The sequence below is a fragment of the Falco cherrug genome, chromosome 3 (genome assembly GCF_023634085.1).
Source record: "Falco cherrug isolate bFalChe1 chromosome 3, bFalChe1.pri, whole genome shotgun sequence".
Taxonomy (NCBI): Eukaryota; Metazoa; Chordata; class Aves; order Falconiformes; family Falconidae; genus Falco; species Falco cherrug.
The window spans coordinates 107,147,651-107,165,395 of record NC_073699.1 but is presented as its reverse complement, the minus strand read 5'-3'; the positions used below and the strand labels follow the sequence as shown (position 1 = coordinate 107,165,395).

Genomic DNA, 17,745 nt, shown 5'->3' with positions numbered 1-17,745 from the left:
TGTGCCCCGCTGCCTGCGCGGGGCTGGGGGGCGCGGGAGTTACCGGGCCGAGGGGACCCCCTGCGCCCTGCACCCGTGATGCGGCAGGGGTGGGGGGGGCGAGGGGGAGCTCCCGTGGGTGGGGGAGTCCCGTGGCGGAGGGAGGGGTCTCACGGGGGAGGGGAGGTCCTCATGGGAGGTCCCATGGTGGGGGATTCCTGTGGGTAGGGGAGTCCCATGGGGGAGAGGGAGTCCCATGGCAGGGGGTCCCGTGGGGGGGGGGTCCCTTGGAGAGGGATCCCTATGGAGGGGGGGTCCCATGGGAGAAGAGAGGGTCCCATGATGGTGGACTCCCATGGCAGGGGGGCCCTATGGGAGGGGCTGTGTCCCTTGGAAGGGGATTCCCATGACGGGGGGGTCTCCCATGGGGGAAGAGGGGGGGTCCATGGTGGGGGATTCCCATGGCAGGGGGTCCCATGTCGCTGTGCAGTGCCGGAGGAGCTGGCAGCACGCAGCACCTTGGCTGCAGGCATGCCTGCTGCTGGTGCTGGGTGCTGGATGCTGGTGCTGGGTGCTGTGCCGAGGGCACACGTGGTCCTCAGCTCAGGGGTGACGAGCAGAAGGCAGTGCTCCTGAGGGGCTGTCGGGCAGCCCCCTGGCCAGGGGCACATGCCCCTGGGCCCAGGGCAGGGAAATGGGGGCACCTTGCCCTGGGGAGCTGCTGTCGGGGCTCTGGCGGGTCCCCCCCGGTGCAGGGCAGCACCTTCCTGCCGCAATTTCTGTCCCTGGTCTGTGGCCTTGGCGAGGGAGCGGCCAGAGGTGACGATGGCACGCAGCAAGGTTGTGGCTGAGAGCGATTAAACCAGGGGTTTTTCCTCAAATGGTGCAATGGGGTGGGCGGTGGGTGTGAGGGGCTGTGGGCTGTTTGCTCTGTGGGTGCTGGGTACGTGGTGTGGCACAGGAGGAGCTCGGTACGCTTCGCCTGGGGCGAGGAGCTGTGGGGACGGGAACGGTGCCTGTGGTGCTGTGCAGCCACCCCGGGGGGTCTGGGACAGGTACCAGTCCGCACGGCACGTCAGCCTGGGGGGGTGGAGGCCAGGAAGGTAAAGGGTGGCCCTGGTGACTTGGGTGGTAGCACCCCTAGTCCCTGAAGGGGGTTTCGAGGGGACATGGAGATGTGGCGGAGGAGGAGCAGGGCTCCAGGCCTGCCCTGGCTGCTTCCCAGTGCCTGGCCGCATCCTGCACTGCTCTGCCTGAAACTGGGCACGGGTGTCAGGAGCCACCAGCCCGGCTCTGAGGGATGCGCGGGCAGTGAGGGGGTGTCTGTATGGGCTCTGCCCGCCTGCAGCGCCTGGGGAGAGCGGAGCCTGGGTCCTGCACTGTCCAGGGGTTCCCCATGCGCATCGGTGCGTTGGCCGTGGCTGCAGAAATGCCCTCTGCCATGCTGGAAGAAGGTGCTCAGCCGTCTGTCTCTGTCTTATGCAGCTTTCTGGTTCACTGTGCCGCCACCATGTCTCAGAGCCCCCCTGGCAGCTTTGTGGACGACAAGACCTTTCTCCTGGAGTACCGATGCCACCCTGTGCGGCCGGAGCCCCCCAGCCCGACCTACCTCCCCAGGAGGCCCAGCTCCACCACGGTGCCCGAAGCCACCTCTCCCACCTCGGCCGAGCCCCACCGCATTGTCCTCAGCACGGACAGCCCGGCTGCGCTGAAGGTGGGAACCCAGCAGCTGATCCCCAAAAGCCTGGCTGTCTCCACCAAGACCAAGACCAACCCCTGCCGGCACCAGAGCCTCGGGGTGGCTGGGTCCAGCCGGGAGCCCCTGGGCCCCGACACGAAGCGGGTGTCCGTCCCCAGCCTCTCCCCGGAGGTGGAGGATGATGGTGGAGGGGGGCTGAAGCGCAACCTGAGGAACATGTCCTATCGCGCGGCCATGAAGGGCCTGGGCACGGAGCCGGAGCCGGTGGCCACCATCCCCTCGCTGAAACCCGTGTCGGAGGAGGGCAGCGCCCTGCCTGCCCGCAGCCCCGGCAGGAACAAGGTGGGTTTCTGCAGCCACTGTTGCCCACTTGCTCTGGGGTGGAGATGGAGCCCTGCTTTCCCTGGTGATGTGCTGCTGCTGGGGACCCGCAGAGCCCTTTTCCTGCAGCTCTTGTGGGTTACAGAGCTGCGTGAGCCCGGCGTGGAGCTGGCAGGGCTTGCCAAGCCTGCTGATGTGACTTGTGCCTTGGGAAGCGTGCATGGCCCCGCAGATGCTGTAGGTCCCCAGAGAGCCTGGAAAGAGCTGACATGGCTCTAGGGGGGGGAGACTGGCTGTGCCGGGGCCCCCGCTTGTCGGCAGGCAGCTGCGGGCATGTTTGCAGGGTGGGGCTGGCCGGGTGTGTGGCTCCGAGATGGCGGCTGGTTGTACATAAACATGGGTGAAGCCGGTCTGGGGAAAAGGAGACTCCAGTGCAGGCAAAGTCCAGGTGTGAGGCAGATAGATGTGAAAGGCAGCGGTGTAACTACAGAATGGCTTAGATGGTGACCCCGATAACGCAAGGTGAAAGCTGAGTCACTTTGGTAAGGCAAACAAAAGCTAAGAAAAATTGGGCTGAAAGAACGGGGTGGTATTTGCTGACTGGCTGCGCGGGTACCTTCCCTTCCCTGAAGGTGCTAAACGCTTCCCAGGGCCACAGAAATACAGTAACTGCGGTGTGTTCTCCTCTTCCTCTTGCAGAGAACCTTTGGGCGGAGGCGGGTGCAGAAGCGCGGTGGCTCGTTCAAGGACCGTGAGTGCTGCCTCCCGTCTTACCAAGAGCACCGGCTCTGGCGTCCCCCAGCCTCGCAGGGCACTTCTTGGGGATGTGAATCCCTAGAAGTCCCTTTGCCACGTGTGCTGCCGCTTGTCCCTGGCCTGGGGCCATTGCTCTTGCCTCTGTTTCCCCACCTGCAAGAGGAGCATTGCAGCCCTGCTTTCCCAGGGGCACGGTGATGCTCAGGCTGCGGCCGTGCTCGCTCCCGGCTTGGCTTGCTCTGGGCAGACGGGGGAGAGCTGTGTGCGGTGTGTGGCTGTGGGAAGCTGTCAGGAGCAGGAGCTGCTGGCTGATCGGTGCAAAGTCCAGCCTCAGCAGGGAGGTGCTGGCTCCTGGCCCTGGCGCTCATGGCAGGGCTTTTGGCCGACGGGGTGAGGTGGTGCTGGGAAGGGGAGCCATGGGCTGCAGCTGGGACAGGCTTCACTGACCTCATGCCTTCTCCTCTGCAGAGCCCCGGCTGTATCAGGAAATCCGTGAGAGAGGTCTGAACTCCATCGGCCATGAGTCAGATGAGGATTTGCTGGAGGAACCCATCCCAGAAGAGCCGTCCCGTCCGGATGCCGCTATCGTGGTGCAGAGCTATCGCCCGGCGCAGGTGACCTGGAGCCAGCTCCCAGAGGTAGGGGCAGCAGCCCAGCCCGGAGGGTCCCAAAGGCCACGGTTGCCCTCGCCACAGGCTGCTCCGGTGCTCGAGTTGTGTTGCAGCCCCAGCTGCATGTCTTTTAAAAGCTTGCCGAGCTACCAGACAAGCTGTGAGGGGCTAATTCTGCGGTATTAGTCTTTGCAGTGGGATGTTCTGGGGCTGTCCAGCCCCGGCTGGGACGCGCAGGTTCCTGCCCAGGCTCGTTGGGATGCCGGCTGAGCCGCTGCTTGCGGGAGCTTCACCCACAGACAGGGGAAGGCTTTCCCCGCTGGCCCTCGGGAGGGTGGTCTCCTCCCGTGGAGCAGCATCAGCGAACCGCCGTGGGCTGGCAGCTGCGGTGGGAGCTGCGCTGGTGGGATGCGCGGGGTGGGCGCAGCCGCGGGCCGCACTAGAGGGCGTGCAAGGACCGCCGGTGGCCGTGGAGGCGGCTGCGAGCGTAGAATCTTGTGATGGTTTTGGGTTGGAAGGGATCTTAAAGCTCGTCTGTCTTTATTTACTTATTTATTTATTAATCCCGGCCTCTCGCCCACAGGTGCTGGAAGCGGGCATCCTGCGAAAGATATCCCCTGAAGAGCGCAAACGGCAGGAGGTGAGAGGAGCCTTAGACATGCCCAGGAGTGCGGCGTAAGCGCCAATAGCAGCAGGGACGCGTGTGGCCATGTCTGAGCCCCCGAGCCCAGGGGTCGGTGCGGAGCAGGGCTCAGCTCCTGCCTATGGGGTTTGTTGTGCTGCTGCTTCCAGCTCTGGGACTGGGTGGTGCTGGGAGGGCTCATCCCCGTGTCCTGGCAGGGAGGCAGGCAACTCTTCTGGATGCTGATGGGAAATAGCCACTGGAAGGGGAAATGTCTTAGTGCTGGGGCTTGTTAATGACCGAGTGTCCTAAACCACGCTGAAGTTATTGGTGTAGGCCAGGCAGTGCCTGAGATGGTAGAGGCAATGCCGTACTGTTGGATCGAAGCTATTTCCAGTGGCTTCGTGCCAACCGAATGTAAATAAGATACAGCAAGTTTTAATTCACTGCCTTGTTTTGTCAGTTTGTGCTGTCACATCTCCAGTGCCCTGCTTTTTTCAGGCAATGTTTGAGATCATCACTTCTGAGTACTCCTACATGCACAGCCTGGGCATCCTGGTGTGCCACTTCATGAGGTCAGAGGAGCTGAAGGAGACCATGACGCAGACGGAGCATCACCACCTCTTCTCCAACATCAGCGACATCCTGACTGTCAGCACGAGGCAAGTGGGGGCCGTCGGCGGGGGGTTGGGACCAGGCAGGTCTGGAGGGGGGGCTCTGACCTCTGTTTGTTTCCCATTGAAAACAACCGTCCCTTGGATAGTTGGTGGTACTGGGACATCCCGCCTAGTGCCTTGTGCCGTGGCACGCTGCCGAGCAGCTCCTTCCTGCTGTTACACGCTCGGCACTCAAATGTCTAGTGGAAATGTCTGTTATCCTGACACCCAGTTTTTTACTGGATTATTACAGTGGTGCTCAGCCCTGTGGCTGCAATGGGGCACCAAAAGCTGGCTGAGTCCCATCCCCCTGCTCTGCTTTGCCTGAAAATTCCTCCTCGGGTGCCCGGCGCTGCCACAGCGGTGGTCCCTCCCTTTGCCTCTGGGCTGGGGAGCCGGGCAGGGGGAGCCGGTAGCTCTGGCGTGGCCGAAAGCGGGGGCCGCTGAGGCTGGGGCATGGGGCAGCCGAGTTGCTGTGGCTGCTCCGAAGTTGCTGTTCCGAAGCGCGGGCTGGGGATTGCTGCGGTGCCAAAACTGCAATGGCACCTTCAAAGAGCCGGCGCAAGCGTGGGCTCTGCTGCCGGGGAGAGGGGAGCGAACACCCCGGGAGCCAGTGCTGGGGGCGTCCGGCGAGCCGTGTCCGTGTGGGAAAGCAGCCGGAGGAGAGCGCAGGCAGGGCTGCAGCAGGCCTGGGAACTGCTGCGGGGGCGGCGAGGGCTTGCGGCTTCCCACAGCTGGGCAGGAGCGGCCCTGATGGGGCAGAAATTAATTTTCCCAGAGAGCTAAAGCGGAGGAGGGATCTTGTGCGGGAACGGAGGAAGCGTGTGCATCTGGGGGCCGGGGAAGCTCTGGAGCTGCGTCCCCCATCTCTGCAGCGGAGCTGCTGGGAGCCACACTGGGGATGTGGCTGTCTCCGCTGCACGGAGCTGACCTGTGCAGAAGGGACCCTCTGGGAAAACGGGAAGAGTTGCAGTGGGAGCGTTGTTAAACATCTGTTCAGTTTGTCCAGCCCTTATGGGTCGTGTAGTGAAGTTACTTGAAATTCTCTCCTTAGCTTCTTTGAAGACTTAGAGAAGCGACACCAGGAAAACGTTCTAATGCCTGACATCAGTGACATAGTGGAAGAACACGCCTCAAACCACTTCAATCCCTACATCAGCTACTGCTCCAATGAAGTCTACCAGCAGAGGACACTTCAGAAGCTGCTGTGAGTACTGCTGAGGGCTTGGACTTGCAAAGAGGTTGCCTGCAAGGGGTCTCCGGGCTGCAGGGGGGCTGGCTGGCTGCACATGGGGCAAATGGGGCCGTGACCTGCACGTGGCTCCCTGTGGCTGTTTCCTTTTCCCTAGGGAAGGCTGTCTGCTTTTTGAGCAGAGGTCAACTTCTAAACCTCAGTGTGTCTGTGCAGGGTGATTAGGACATGATTTGAGTTGTGCTGTAAGAAGGACGAGGATAAGTGGGGGTGATGCTACCATGTACTGAAGTCAGGCAGGTCTTATAATATACATCTATATATATATATATCAAATACATCAATAACACATATGGGGTGTGTTAGGGACTTGTATGGAGGCTGTTCTCCCCATCATACTGGTGGTACAGGTCACGTTTGTGTCCGCTGTTGGCACATCTATGGCATTACCCTTCTGCCAGTGGACTCGACATCTCCACGTGCTTTTCTATTGCCTGCTTAATGGATCAGTCCATTTTCTGCCCCAGCTGTGTGCTCTGAGCGTGGCCACCTGCCACGGAGCACCAGAGGCAGAGCGGTCACTGCACCGCATTTCCCATGCAGGGAAGGCTGCTGGAGAATCTTGATAGCTGAAGAAGAGAGTTAATGGTGCTTTCTTGTCCTGTTCCAGAACCACAAACCCCTTATTTAAAGAGACCTTGAAACAAATTGAAAGGAAACCAGAATGTGGAGGCCTGCCAATGATCTCATTTCTCATTCTCCCTATGCAGAGGGTAACACGCCTTCCTCTGCTGTTAGATGTAAGTAAGTCACACTGTGGCGTTGCTTGGCCCCTCTGAAGAGGTGACTGTTTATACCCTTCTTGGTTTGCTGAGCTCAGGACAGCCTTCTGCTTGGCCTTCCATCCCATGGGGAGCTGAGGCTGGGATGCTCGAGCCTGTATTCAGGATTTGGATCCAGAGTGATCTGCTTCTCGTGGGTGTCAGATGCGCAGCTTAAGGCTTTGTGAATAACGCTTCCCATCTCGGCACTGTCCACCTGAGTGACATGTGGTACTTCAGTGCCCCGTGCTGCATCTGGGTACCCAGGGTGTGGTGGCATGAGCGTCCTCTTTGATTAATGGTCAGGTGGCCCAGGAAGGGAAAGCAGGTCTTCACTGAAATCCAGGACTTTGGGACCCAGCAGCTCTAAACAGCAAAGCTGCTGGGTATGGGATTTCTAGTAACTGCTCCCAGTCTGTAACAGGCTGCAGGGGTGAGGGCTGGGGGGGCTGCCCCGTGTGCAGGGTGACGTTGTTGGTCAGGCACGTATCTGATGGGAAAGTCCCAGCAGAAACTGGCTTCACAGCTACCAGCACTGTTAAACCTGGCTCTGACCTGTCCCACTGCCAGGCTGGCAGCTGGGGACAGCTCGAGCACGTGTCGCATCCCGAAATCCCAGGGAAGCAGTTGGTGCGCAGTCTTGCAATATCACTAAAGCGTCTTATCTTGAAATTCTAGACCCTCTGTCAAAAAACAAAAGCAGGCACTGCAGCGTACGGAGCTGCCACCCAAGCGCTGAAAGCCATCAGCAAGGTGAGGCCCGGCTGCCCGCCGTCCACCTTTCTTCCTCCCAGTGCACCGCTCCCTCACCCTGCCCTTCTGGCCTCTTGGTTTTCCTCCCTGCGTCGGTTCACTTGAGACTTCTCTTCTCCAAATAGCTGCTGGGGGTACATGTCTTCTCCCTTGGTCACCTTTTTCACCTGATCTTGGGTTTTTTCCTTTTCTTGACTTCTTTTCTTCTTCCCTATTTGGCCCATCTTTTGTCCTTCCCTCAGTGTCATCTTCTCCATTAGTGCTCTCCTTTCTCAGAACTTCCCTTGAGGTGACAGCGAGCTGCGACGCTTGCCATGGTTTTTGGAGATGTAGGCAAGGAGCAGTAAACAAAGCAAAGCGTGGAGGAGTGAAGGAGCAGCAGAAGCAGTAGCAGTCATGAGCCGTGTGCTGCTCCTGCTCCCACGTCTCATCTCCATCTGCTTTCCCACCTGGTGGTCATCCGCACAAGGCAATGCACCATGGAGGTTATGGCCACCAAAGTGGCGGTGGCAGCTCTTCCTTTTGTGTCCCTGAAGATCGGCTCTTGGCAGTGCGCTCCTGCCACTCATGGTCTGTCCTGCTCGCTCATCCAGTGGGGGGACAAAATGCATGTTGCCTTGGCTGGGCCAGCGGGACCACCCTTCCGTGGGCTGGGGGGGCGGCTGGCAGGGGGGTCTCTGCTTGGGACAGGCAGCGCGAGGGGCTGGGGTGCCACGCGGCCGCCCTCTCGGCGGTGCAAAGGGCGCTGCTGCTTCCCCTGCCTGTGGAAGGCTTCTGTCCTCCCCTCCGTCTGTCTGATTGCTCATCCTCCTGTCTAAACCTCCTCTCTTCAGATGAGTCTTCCTCTTCCTCTTGCCCCTCGGTGAAGCTCGGTGTTGGTGTGGTTTCACTTTGGTCCTTCTGCAGGCAGAGCAGACGTGCCATCTCTCCGCTGGAGATCCCTGGCAGGGGACCCTCCGGCTGCCTGTCACGGGTGCCGGGACCCGGCTGTTCCCCCTGCCCGGGGACGCAGGGCAGCCTTCGCCGGCAGTACTGGTGCCAGTGCGGGGGATGGATGGGCTCAGCACCCCGTCATTCTCCACTTGTGGTGGTTTTCTCCTTCTAGCTTGTGAAGAACTGCAATGAGGGAGCTCGTGCTATGGAGAGGACAGAGCAGATGTACACCCTGCAGAAACAGCTGGAATTTGGAAAAAAGAAGGTGAGGTCCTGTGGAAGTGGCAGGGGGAGATCTGCTGGGGTGCGCTGTTAGAGTGGCCCAGCCCAGGCGTGTCAGACCTGTCCCGGGAATCCTTCCAGGAAGCCTTGGCCAGCCGCAGCATCGCTGCTGCCAGGAGCAGCACCACCGCTCCGTGCCCGGGGTGACCGTTCTTCCTGCTGTTCTGACTTCAATAGAAGTGTCTGGGCACCTGCCCTGCCAGCTCGGAGGGTTCAGTCCTGGATAATCCGCTGTCCCTCACAACCCTTCACTGTCTCTTCTGCCTTGCCCTGAGCTTTCACCTCCTGCACGCGAGTGGTGAGAGCTGGACTCGTCTCTGACGAGAGGAGGTTTTACGTGGGTGGGTCGGCTGGCAGCAATGCCTGCCCTTGCTGTCTTGTTCCAGACAGACCTGGGGCTTCGTCTGTCTGTACGGACTGTCAGATGTGGGCAGCTCACTCAAGGGCAGCAGTAAAGCCTCGACATTGTGCCCCACGGCCGCAGTTGGGGGGGCTGCGTCTCCAGATGGGCTGCAGTGGGGTGCACTGCTGCTCCGCTTGCCCGCCTGCCTCCTGGAAAAGATATCTAAAAGCATGTGATGTGTCCATCCTGACCGAGCCCAGGGGCCGCTGCAAGTTCAAATACAGCTTCTTGGCTTGATTTTGCGTGCCGCTTGTGAGAGGGGTATGAAGTCAGACTTCCCCTGGTTCCGTTTCAGCCTTTCCCGCTGATCTCTGCTTCCCGCTGGCTGCTGAAGCGGGGGGAGCTGCACCTGCTGCTGTCGGAAGAGGTGGGCATCTTCCGCCGAGGCGCCGGCAGGCTCTGCTACCTCTTCTTGTTCAATGACGTCCTGATCATAACCAAGAAGAAGAGGTAAGGCTCAGAGGGGCTTCCTTTCCTGGGAAGACAACTAGGGGGATGAAAATCTCATTGACCAAGCAGCACGTGGCTTCCTTTCCCTGGAAGACAACTAAGGGGGTGAAAGCCTCAGCTGCCCAAGCAGTGTGTAGCTTAAGAAATTCTTGAGATTTCCCCGTTTTGACCTTTATTGAAGTGTCCCTTGTTAGCCAGAAGGGAAGCGCCCAGCTCCACTGCCCGTGGCCTTGCTTCTGTTTGTGGGTTGCTGGCAAGGTGACAGAGCCATGTCCTGCCCCTGGGCATCAGCTCATGTCCTCACTGTGACGGCTGAACGTCACCTGCCGGGGCTTTGAGCTGGCACTGGGTGGCAGCTGGGTCCTGGCCGGCTGCATCCTCTCTCTGGCTGCGTGCGGCTGAGCTGCGGATCCCGTCTTTGCCACAGCGAGGAGAGCTACACCGTCATGAACTACACCACGCTGGACCAGGTCATGGTGGAGAAGATCGAGACTGCAGACCCACCTTCCCCTCCTCCTGGCAAGAGCGGGAGCGGTGGCACAGCCCGCGGCACAGCCGGTGGGCACCTGCTCCGGGTGGTGATGGAGAAGGACAGCGAGGGCAAGCGGGAGGAGATTGTGCTGTCAGCAGAGACACTGTGAGTGGGCCGGTGGGATTTCACAGGGTGCACATTCTTGTTTGTGGGATAAACTGGTGCCCTGGAAATCCCCCTGAGGCTTCTGCAAAGCGCCCTTTCCCTCCCCACTCCTCCTCCCGGAATGGGGGACCTGCACAGGCTTCTCCCCTTGCTCTGTTTGTTTCTCTCTCTGATTTCCCTTATAATTCCCATATAACGCTTCCACTGTCCAAATTAAGCAAAGCAGCTGGGTGGTGTGTACTGCTTGTGAAGTATCTTTAAGTTGAATGCTCTTGATCAAATGCTTGTCCTGCAGGAAATTTCCAAGCTACTGCTGGCAACACGGATGCCGTCTCTAAGGCTTTCTCTGTAATCTGGTCTTTCCCTTTGCCAGGAGTGACCGGGCCCGGTGGATTGCTGCGCTGATGCACAGAGGAAAGGAAAAGCCTGACACCACTCCTAAAGGAGGTACCAGCATCCTGGAGGGCAGGGCTGGCTGTGCGGGGATTAGAGCTTGTGTTTGAGCTGGAGCATTTGCAGGTTTCTACCCTGTTCTTACCTGCTCCTGCCGGAGAAGGAACTGAGGATGTGTGTGGATGGAGAGGGGAGCTCAGGGTACCGCGCCTTGCTCGTTGGGCATTGCCTCCCATTAAGTTATCAGTCACAGTAAACCTTAAATACATTTCCTAGGAAGCACAATGAAATTCCAGGAATGCCTCAGGCTGGTAGTAGGCTGGGATTTGGCTTTCCCTCCCCGCGTTCGTGCTTGGAGGGGGCAGCAGGAGAGGCCAAGGGGAACGGAGCAGGACTTGCGGTGGAGCCTGGAGGGGTGGGCAGCCAGGCTGGGCTGGGGAGGGGGGCACCGCCAAACAGGGGTGCTGGTCCTGCCTTTCACTGGGTCCCTGTTGTCCTCTTGCTGTCGTCTGCAGAGCTGAGCCAAGTGGAGATCACCCACGCCTACCTGGCTAAGCAGGCAGACGAGATTTCCCTGCAGCAGGCAGACGTTGTCCTCGTGCTGGGGGGCGAGGATGGTAAGTGCCAGCCACGGCGTGGAAGGCTTACCTTGGGCAGAGCTGTGTGTGGGGAAGCTTCAGTGATCCCACTGAACTGGGATTTTGGCAATTTTTGGAAGCCTCCAGGAAGCCCTAGCTGCTGGTGGGGTCCATGTCGCTGGCTGGCTCTGTGTCCCAGCAGGTCCCCAGAGGCTGATGACGGTGGCACTGCCATGGGCGGCTGCTGCACTGCTTACCAGTGCCTCCTGTGTGCAGGCTGTGGCTGGCAACCAGCAGCAGAGACCTCAGAAGTGAAATAAGCCCCAGAACAGGCAGTAAATCCACAACCTCCTCCCCTGCAAAGCTTTCCCCGGGTGCCTCCAGCTGGCCCCGCTGTGGGAAGGGGAGCAGTGCAGCCCTCTGCTTCCACCTGCATCCCCAGGAGTCCTGGCCCTTCCTCGTTGTGTGACCAGCTCTGTTCTCCTCCTAGGCTGGTGCTGGGGTGAGAGGCTCAGGGACGGCGAGAGGGGCTGGTTTCCCCAGTCCTGCGCTCGGCAGATCACCAGCCGCACGGCGGTGGAGTGCAACGTCCGCCGGATGGAGCGGCTGCGCGTCGAGACCAATGTGTAGGCTCATGGCCCAGGGAAGGTGCCTCTGCCGTGGCGTGTCAGGGGTCTTCAAACCTCTGCGGACTGAGCCCGTAGCGAGAAGGGAGTGGGAGAGCCTTTATTCTTGAATTTCATTTCCCTTGAGCTGTCACAGGCGGCAGATCTTACCGTTCCGCACTGGCCTTTGTAGTGGCCGTGACAGCAGCTAATTAATGTGAGACCTGGCATTTGAGCGCTCCTGGCCAAAGCTCATATTAATGACCTGGAACAGGCTTCAAGAGGCAGCCAAGGTGCTGGCTGAAGTTGAAAAGGCTGCGGCTGGGTTCTGGGCTCTGTGAAGCGGCTCGTGCCGCCGTCTCTCTCCCTCTCACTGGCTGCATGCCTTGTGGGGTAAGACCCGGCACATGGGGAGTGTATACCTGAATCAAGAATTTTTTAGGAACTTAAGTCTATATGCTAGGCTTATTCCTTCACCCCGTTTTCCCCTCCTGTTTCTTTTTTTTTCTCTCCCCCTCCACAATTATTCTTGGTTTTCGTGCACGCTCTACAGGGCGAGGGTGCCCACCGCCCATCAGTCCCACGCTGAACTGGCAGGTGCTGGGGGCTGGTGCAGTCCAAGCTGTTCTGGAGTCAGCTCTGGGGCCAGGAATGGGATGCTCCGGCCAGTGGGAAGCAATCTGTGAGTCCTGCCAGCCGAGGAAGCCAGGCACACCAAGAGGGAGCAGTGCTGTACCCCCTGCTGCGCTTCCCATCTCCTGAGATGGCCAGGCAGAAGCAGGGGTTTTGGTCCTCCTGGAGAGGGATGTAGTTTGGGGGGGGGTCAAAGCTCAGCCTTCCCACAGCAGAATGGTCCCCTCTCCTCCCCTTCTCCCTCAGGATTAGCACCAACAAGTCATTAACGAAGAGGGCTGAAGAGGGCTGAGGCAGGGTCGTTAGTCACAGTGGAGCAGTTTGCATCTGGGGTTTTTATGGGTCAAATCTTTAGTGCCGCTGGCAGGAGATGGGTGGGCAGCTCCGCTGGGGGTCTTCGATGCTCAGCCAGTCACACCTCGTGGAGGGGAACCAGCACCTACTATTTCAGGATGAGGCAGCTCCGTGTGCTGCCTGGCTTTGGAGTCACAGGGGCAGCATTGTTGGGATGTGGCTGTTTTGATTAAACTGTCAACAGATTAATTAGATTAACAATAAATTCTTGGAGCCCAGTGAAATCCGCGTTCTCCTCGCCTAAATAGGAACTGCACGCAGTGTCAGCAGCACCGGTGGGTCCCGGTGTTTAACCTGTTAGTGGCAACGGGTGGCCCTGAGCATGCAGCTCCGTGTTGCGGGGACACTGGGGAGCCAGTTTTCCCCACCACGAGCTCGGAAAAGCAAGCGTCCTTCTGCTGGCAGCATCGTTCTGGCCTCCACACCTGCGCTTCTAGGAAAGCATCCTGCAGAATAGCTGACTAAAAATCCACTGTCAGTTGCAACACATTTGAAGTGTAATCCACTGAGACAGACAAGGTTAAGTACGAGATTTGGTGAGGCTTTCTGTTTATTTCTCTTAACTGTGGAAGAATTTAAAAATTTTCATGAGTGCTAAGTTAGAGGAGGCGGGATCCAAAAAGAGACAGTAGCTACATGAAAAGAGGAAACAAACAAACTGTATTAAGAAATATGAACAGGAAAAAAAATGATGATATAAAAAAATACAGGTACAAAGTTGCTGCAGTCCCACGCTTAGACGTACAGTTTACTCCAGGCAGGTACCAGGAGCCACGGAGCTGCAGCTCAGGCTTTCGTGCTGTAACGGGACAGGACCCATCTATCCCCGTGTGTAAGGCCGGGCTACATTTCTGTGCTCTCCTGGAGTGGCATCACTTGCTGGCAAGTAGCATGGCATGCCAGCACGGCGGCATGGCTCTCTGGCACTGTGGCATCAGTTGCCAGCACAGTGGCATGGCTTGCTGGCACGGTGGCATCACTTGCCGGCCCCCCGGCTGCACCTGCCGGCTCCCGGGTCTGTCCCGGCACACTGCTTGCCCTGCGGAGCCGGGCTGCCGGTGCTCGGTGGCCGGGCGCGCGGGGAGGGGCTGCTGGCTTTCGGGTGGGGGCTGCGTTTGCTTTCCAAGCGGCCGAGGAACTACAGAGAAACCTTCGTCTAACGCACCGGTCACGTCAAGGCGAACTAACAAACCCTATGATTGTCTGGAGAATCGGCAGCGCGACTAGAGCAGGGCTGGTCAGGGTCATTTGGCACATGGACAACATCTTCCTACTCCCTGGTTATCAATCATACAACATACAACCTTAATTACACAATTTTGGTCCTTCACTACGTACTTATATTAACATTATTTCTTCACAATAATGATACCTAATGCAAAAAATACTGTTAAGGAAGAAATAAAATAAGAAAAGAATTAGCAAAAAATTACAAGTTATATACAGATTAAAATAAATTCCATCAGGAAAAGAAACAATTCTTTTATTATTTTCAGTTGGCCCCCGTGGGAATAATTTAAAGGCCAAGCGCCTGGGCAGGGCTGTGCTGCGGCAGCAGCAGAGGCAGATGTGCGGGGACGGGGCCGTCCCAGCCCCTCGCAGAGCCTGGCTTCTCTCGACATTGGCAGCTCTCGGGCCGACCTACCCAAGAGCTTTGTGCAAACAGATGACGGGGCCTGGCTGGGGCAGGCGGCAGGTCCGGGAGCCCGGTGCCCTTGCTGGGGTGACACGGTCCCCGCTGCCGCAGGTGGCAGCCTCCTGGCTGCTCCTCCCGCCTCCATCCCCTTCCCAGCTCCTCGCTGCAACTGGAACGGAAAAACAGCGCAGGGTGCAGGCTTGGGGCGAGAACACTTCAACTGGGATTTGCATTTACCGGACCATGCAAGAGCTTTGTGTCTATCCACACGCTGTCTTTGATTACTACACTTAATTAAGGCTTACTTTACAAACGACACGGGCAGCTCAAGTGGGCTTTTCCCGGTGTGAAAAACAGGCTCCTGCCCCCCTGCAAAGCTTGTCAAGAGCCCCCCGCGCTGCCAGCAAGGCAGGCATTGCCTGGTGCTGGAAATGCCAGCTGGGGGGCTCGTAACCGGAGCTGGCAGAGGGGGTCGGGCTGTGGGCACTGGCTCTGCAGAGGTGGTGGGGTCAGTGCCAGAGCCCAGCGCCTTCCCCCACGGCACGTGATAATTTACAATAAAATTACATTGCAAATTCAAATTTTTAAAAAAATAACAATTCATGCGGGCTGATGCTTCTTACAGGAGTGCCGGACACATTCAGCCATCAGTCCTGACAACACTAGTCCCGTACTTTTGCATAAATACCTATTTCAGACCGTAACTTCAGCCCCCGCCAGCCCAGCCCCCAAAAGATGAAGGCCAGCAATTTGCCGTGAGCCACCAAAGTCCGCTGACCAGAAGCAAAAGCTTCTCAACTGTTCCTTCTGGTGCCTGGCCAAGGGTGTGCGCCCGTGCTGGCATGTGTGCCCCCGCAGTGTGCCCGGAGGCCAGCCCCTGCTGTCACAGTGAACTGGTTATACTGGGCACTTCAGCCTCACTCAGCAACTCCAAGAGCAGCAGCTTAGGCTGTCAAGAAATGATAACCTCTCCCATGGCTTGTAAACAAGTTCATTAAATAGGATGTTGGCTTCTTCAGGTGGCTGCTTGGTCACACTGAGGGAGCGCTGGCGGCAGCTGCAGGACCTAGTGCCCGTCCATCGCGAGCCCCCCCTGGGGCGGGGGTGAGCCAGTGGGTGCTGGGGGCTGCACAGCTGGAAGGGAAGCCGGGACAAGTCAGTCCTCGTGGTCTGTGCCGTGGTGGTCACAGCCAGCCTATGGCTCTGGAGGGGAGATGCTCCAGGGCTGACCCTCCTGCCTGCTGCCCTGCCTGGGGGCTGCACCCCCTGCCCTGCTCCCTCCCCGCCGGGAAGGCAGGACCTGGGAGCGCTGGCCCCGCTCTGCTGCTGCACATTGGAGCAGCATTTTTAGGTTGCTGCCTGCAGCTGGGGTGTGCAACAGGCCACTTGTCAGGGTCTGTTACTGACCTGGGACTGAGGAGGGGTGCTCGGCCAGTGGCAGGTGAAGGGTACCACTTGCAAAGCAAGCCAGACCATCCCGCCACCCATCCCCGCAGCAATGCTCTGAGCCAACAAATTCAATCAGGGTTTGGGCAGAAATAAGGTGGGGGGAGGGAGGGTGTTCCACTGTGGTCAGCCCATGGGCTCATTTTGTTTTGGTGTGCCCAGAAAAGAGTGGGCTTTACCCGCACAGAAGGGTCCTGGCATTACCACCGGCACAGTTGGGGTTTAGGCTACTCAACAGCTTTATTTCCACGGCACTGTCAGCACACAGCCTGCATCTTCATAAAACCTCCCTCATGGCTGGGGTGACAGTGAACAAATCATACCAAATGAGGGCCTTGGGAAGAGGTAGGTGCTACACCACATAACTTGTTTTAGTTGATAGTGCCACTGCCAAAACCAGCCCACCAGGGCATGCACCACAGCCCACGCACGCGTACCGCAGCATCCTCCACAGCAGCTGCTTTTGCATTTGGATCCCCCCACCGTGCGCCTTCAGCGGTACTCACTGCGCCTATACATTACCTTCCCGACACGTCGGCCCCATGTACCCGTTCAGACAGAGGCACTGGCCGTTCTGAGCGTTGCAGTAGGAGCTGCTGGGGGCACACTGGCACATCAGGCTGCAGTCGGGGCCATACCTGGTTGGCCGGCAGTCTAGTGAGGGGGCAGAGAGGCACTCAGACCGCTGCTGGCAGCTTCTGCGGCTGAGCAAAAATGCTCAGACAGTTCCCGCTGTGCAACAGCCAGAGCCTGCAGTGGCGGCCGAGGGCACAAGGCGGGGAGCTCTGCCTGCCCCTGCCCCAGCCTGCTCTTCAGCCCTGGTGATACAGGACATCAGAGCATTCCCAGGCCAACAAGGTGGCCCTTCTGCATTTGCCCCTCATCCTTTTGAGTCTGGCGATCTAAATACAAAGGCACTGGAGGCTGGGGGAGGATTTGCATTCAGATCTGACTACAAAGCGAGGTTGGAGAGGTGACTACCACTGTTCAGATGCCCTCTTACTCTTTGAGGGGACGCACACAAAAAAGAAAGTCCCCTTCCACACGAATTCAGCTCCAACAAGAGGGGTTTTGCATCCACGTTATGACTGGGCTCCTAGCTTACTGTCAGTGCCCCTCTTGTCCGCTCCCCTTTCTCACTGCCCCAGGCTGTGGCTTGACTCACCCGAGCTGCACTTGGGGCCAGTTTTCCCTGGGGGACACAGGCAGCGCCCCGTGGCCGGGTCGCAGGGCGCATCACCGACACAGTCGCAGAGTTGCTGGCATCCCTGGCCGTACGTTCCCTCCTTGCAGGCTGTTTTGAGAGGTGAGATACGGCACACGCGCTATGAGATCTCACCTTGGGAGCCAACTTGTTTCTCGGGAAGCCAGAGGAGGATGGGGTACCTGACTGACAGCGCTCGCCGCCGAACCCAGCAGGACACTGACAGCGACCGGTGGCTGGGTCACAGGCTGCTCCGTGCTCGCAGTCGCAGCGCTCCCAGCAGCCAGCTCCGTGGAAACCCGGAGGACAACCTGGGACGGAGCCAGGTGGAGAGCTCATTAAAGCACGGCTGGGTGGAACTCAGGCTCTGCTGTAGGCAGCCTCTGCAGCAAAGCCTCCATCAGCCCACCAGAGAGAAGCAGCGAGCTTTTTCTCCAAGTGCCCAGACGCCTGCGGTTGTTCAGTGGCCGGGGACCAAGCCGCAGCGATGCTCAGATGCAGAGCACAGCATTTCAGCCCCGAAGGGTTTGCTCAGCACCCCCACACCAAGCTGCGCAGTGGTGACCTGCACACCCAGCTGCCTTGAAACAGCACCTCTGTATCCAACAATCTCACGGAGAGAACAGAAACTACCTTCTTGCAACTACTTCTGCCGCCCGGGACGGGTTCGCTGTGAACACCAATAAGAGTGAGCCCACCGGCGCATGCCACCACATGTGCAACTGCAGCAGGTCACACCTTTGTCCCATGGTCCTGCCCTCCAGACCAGCTTTAGAAAACA

At 58.7% G+C, this 17,745-nt stretch overlaps 2 protein-coding genes across 4 annotated transcripts in view; one reads left to right on the top strand and one right to left on the bottom strand.

Moving 5' to 3' along the window:
* The first annotated feature begins 938 nt into the window (after positions 1-938).
* Positions 939-12,902, top strand: ARHGEF16 (Rho guanine nucleotide exchange factor 16). Its single transcript, XM_005437714.4, has 14 exons — positions 939-2,020; positions 2,699-2,750; positions 3,224-3,393; positions 3,950-4,006; positions 4,490-4,650; positions 5,699-5,851; positions 6,507-6,636; positions 7,336-7,410; positions 8,516-8,608; positions 9,324-9,478; positions 9,906-10,115; positions 10,489-10,562; positions 11,024-11,125; positions 11,577-12,902. Exons 1-14 carry the CDS (start codon positions 1,307-1,309, stop codon positions 11,714-11,716), a joined length of 2,286 nt encoding a protein of 761 aa, XP_005437771.2. The 5' UTR covers positions 939-1,306; the 3' UTR covers positions 11,717-12,902.
* A 304-nt stretch (positions 12,903-13,206) lies between these two features.
* MEGF6 (multiple EGF like domains 6) overlaps positions 13,207-17,745 on the bottom strand; it is a 107,308-nt gene continuing 102,769 nt past the window's right edge. For all 3 annotated transcript variants that reach the window (XM_055704785.1, XM_055704786.1, XM_055704787.1), the window contains 4 exons: positions 17,147-17,275; positions 16,926-17,054; positions 16,283-16,414; positions 13,207-15,448 (listed from right to left, as the gene is read on the bottom strand). In XM_055704785.1, coding sequence (XP_055560760.1) covers positions 15,381-15,448; positions 16,283-16,414; positions 16,926-17,054; positions 17,147-17,275 — 458 coding nt within the window. In that variant the 3' untranslated portion in view covers positions 13,207-15,380. The remainder of the gene's footprint in view (positions 15,449-16,282; positions 16,415-16,925; positions 17,055-17,146; positions 17,276-17,745) is intronic.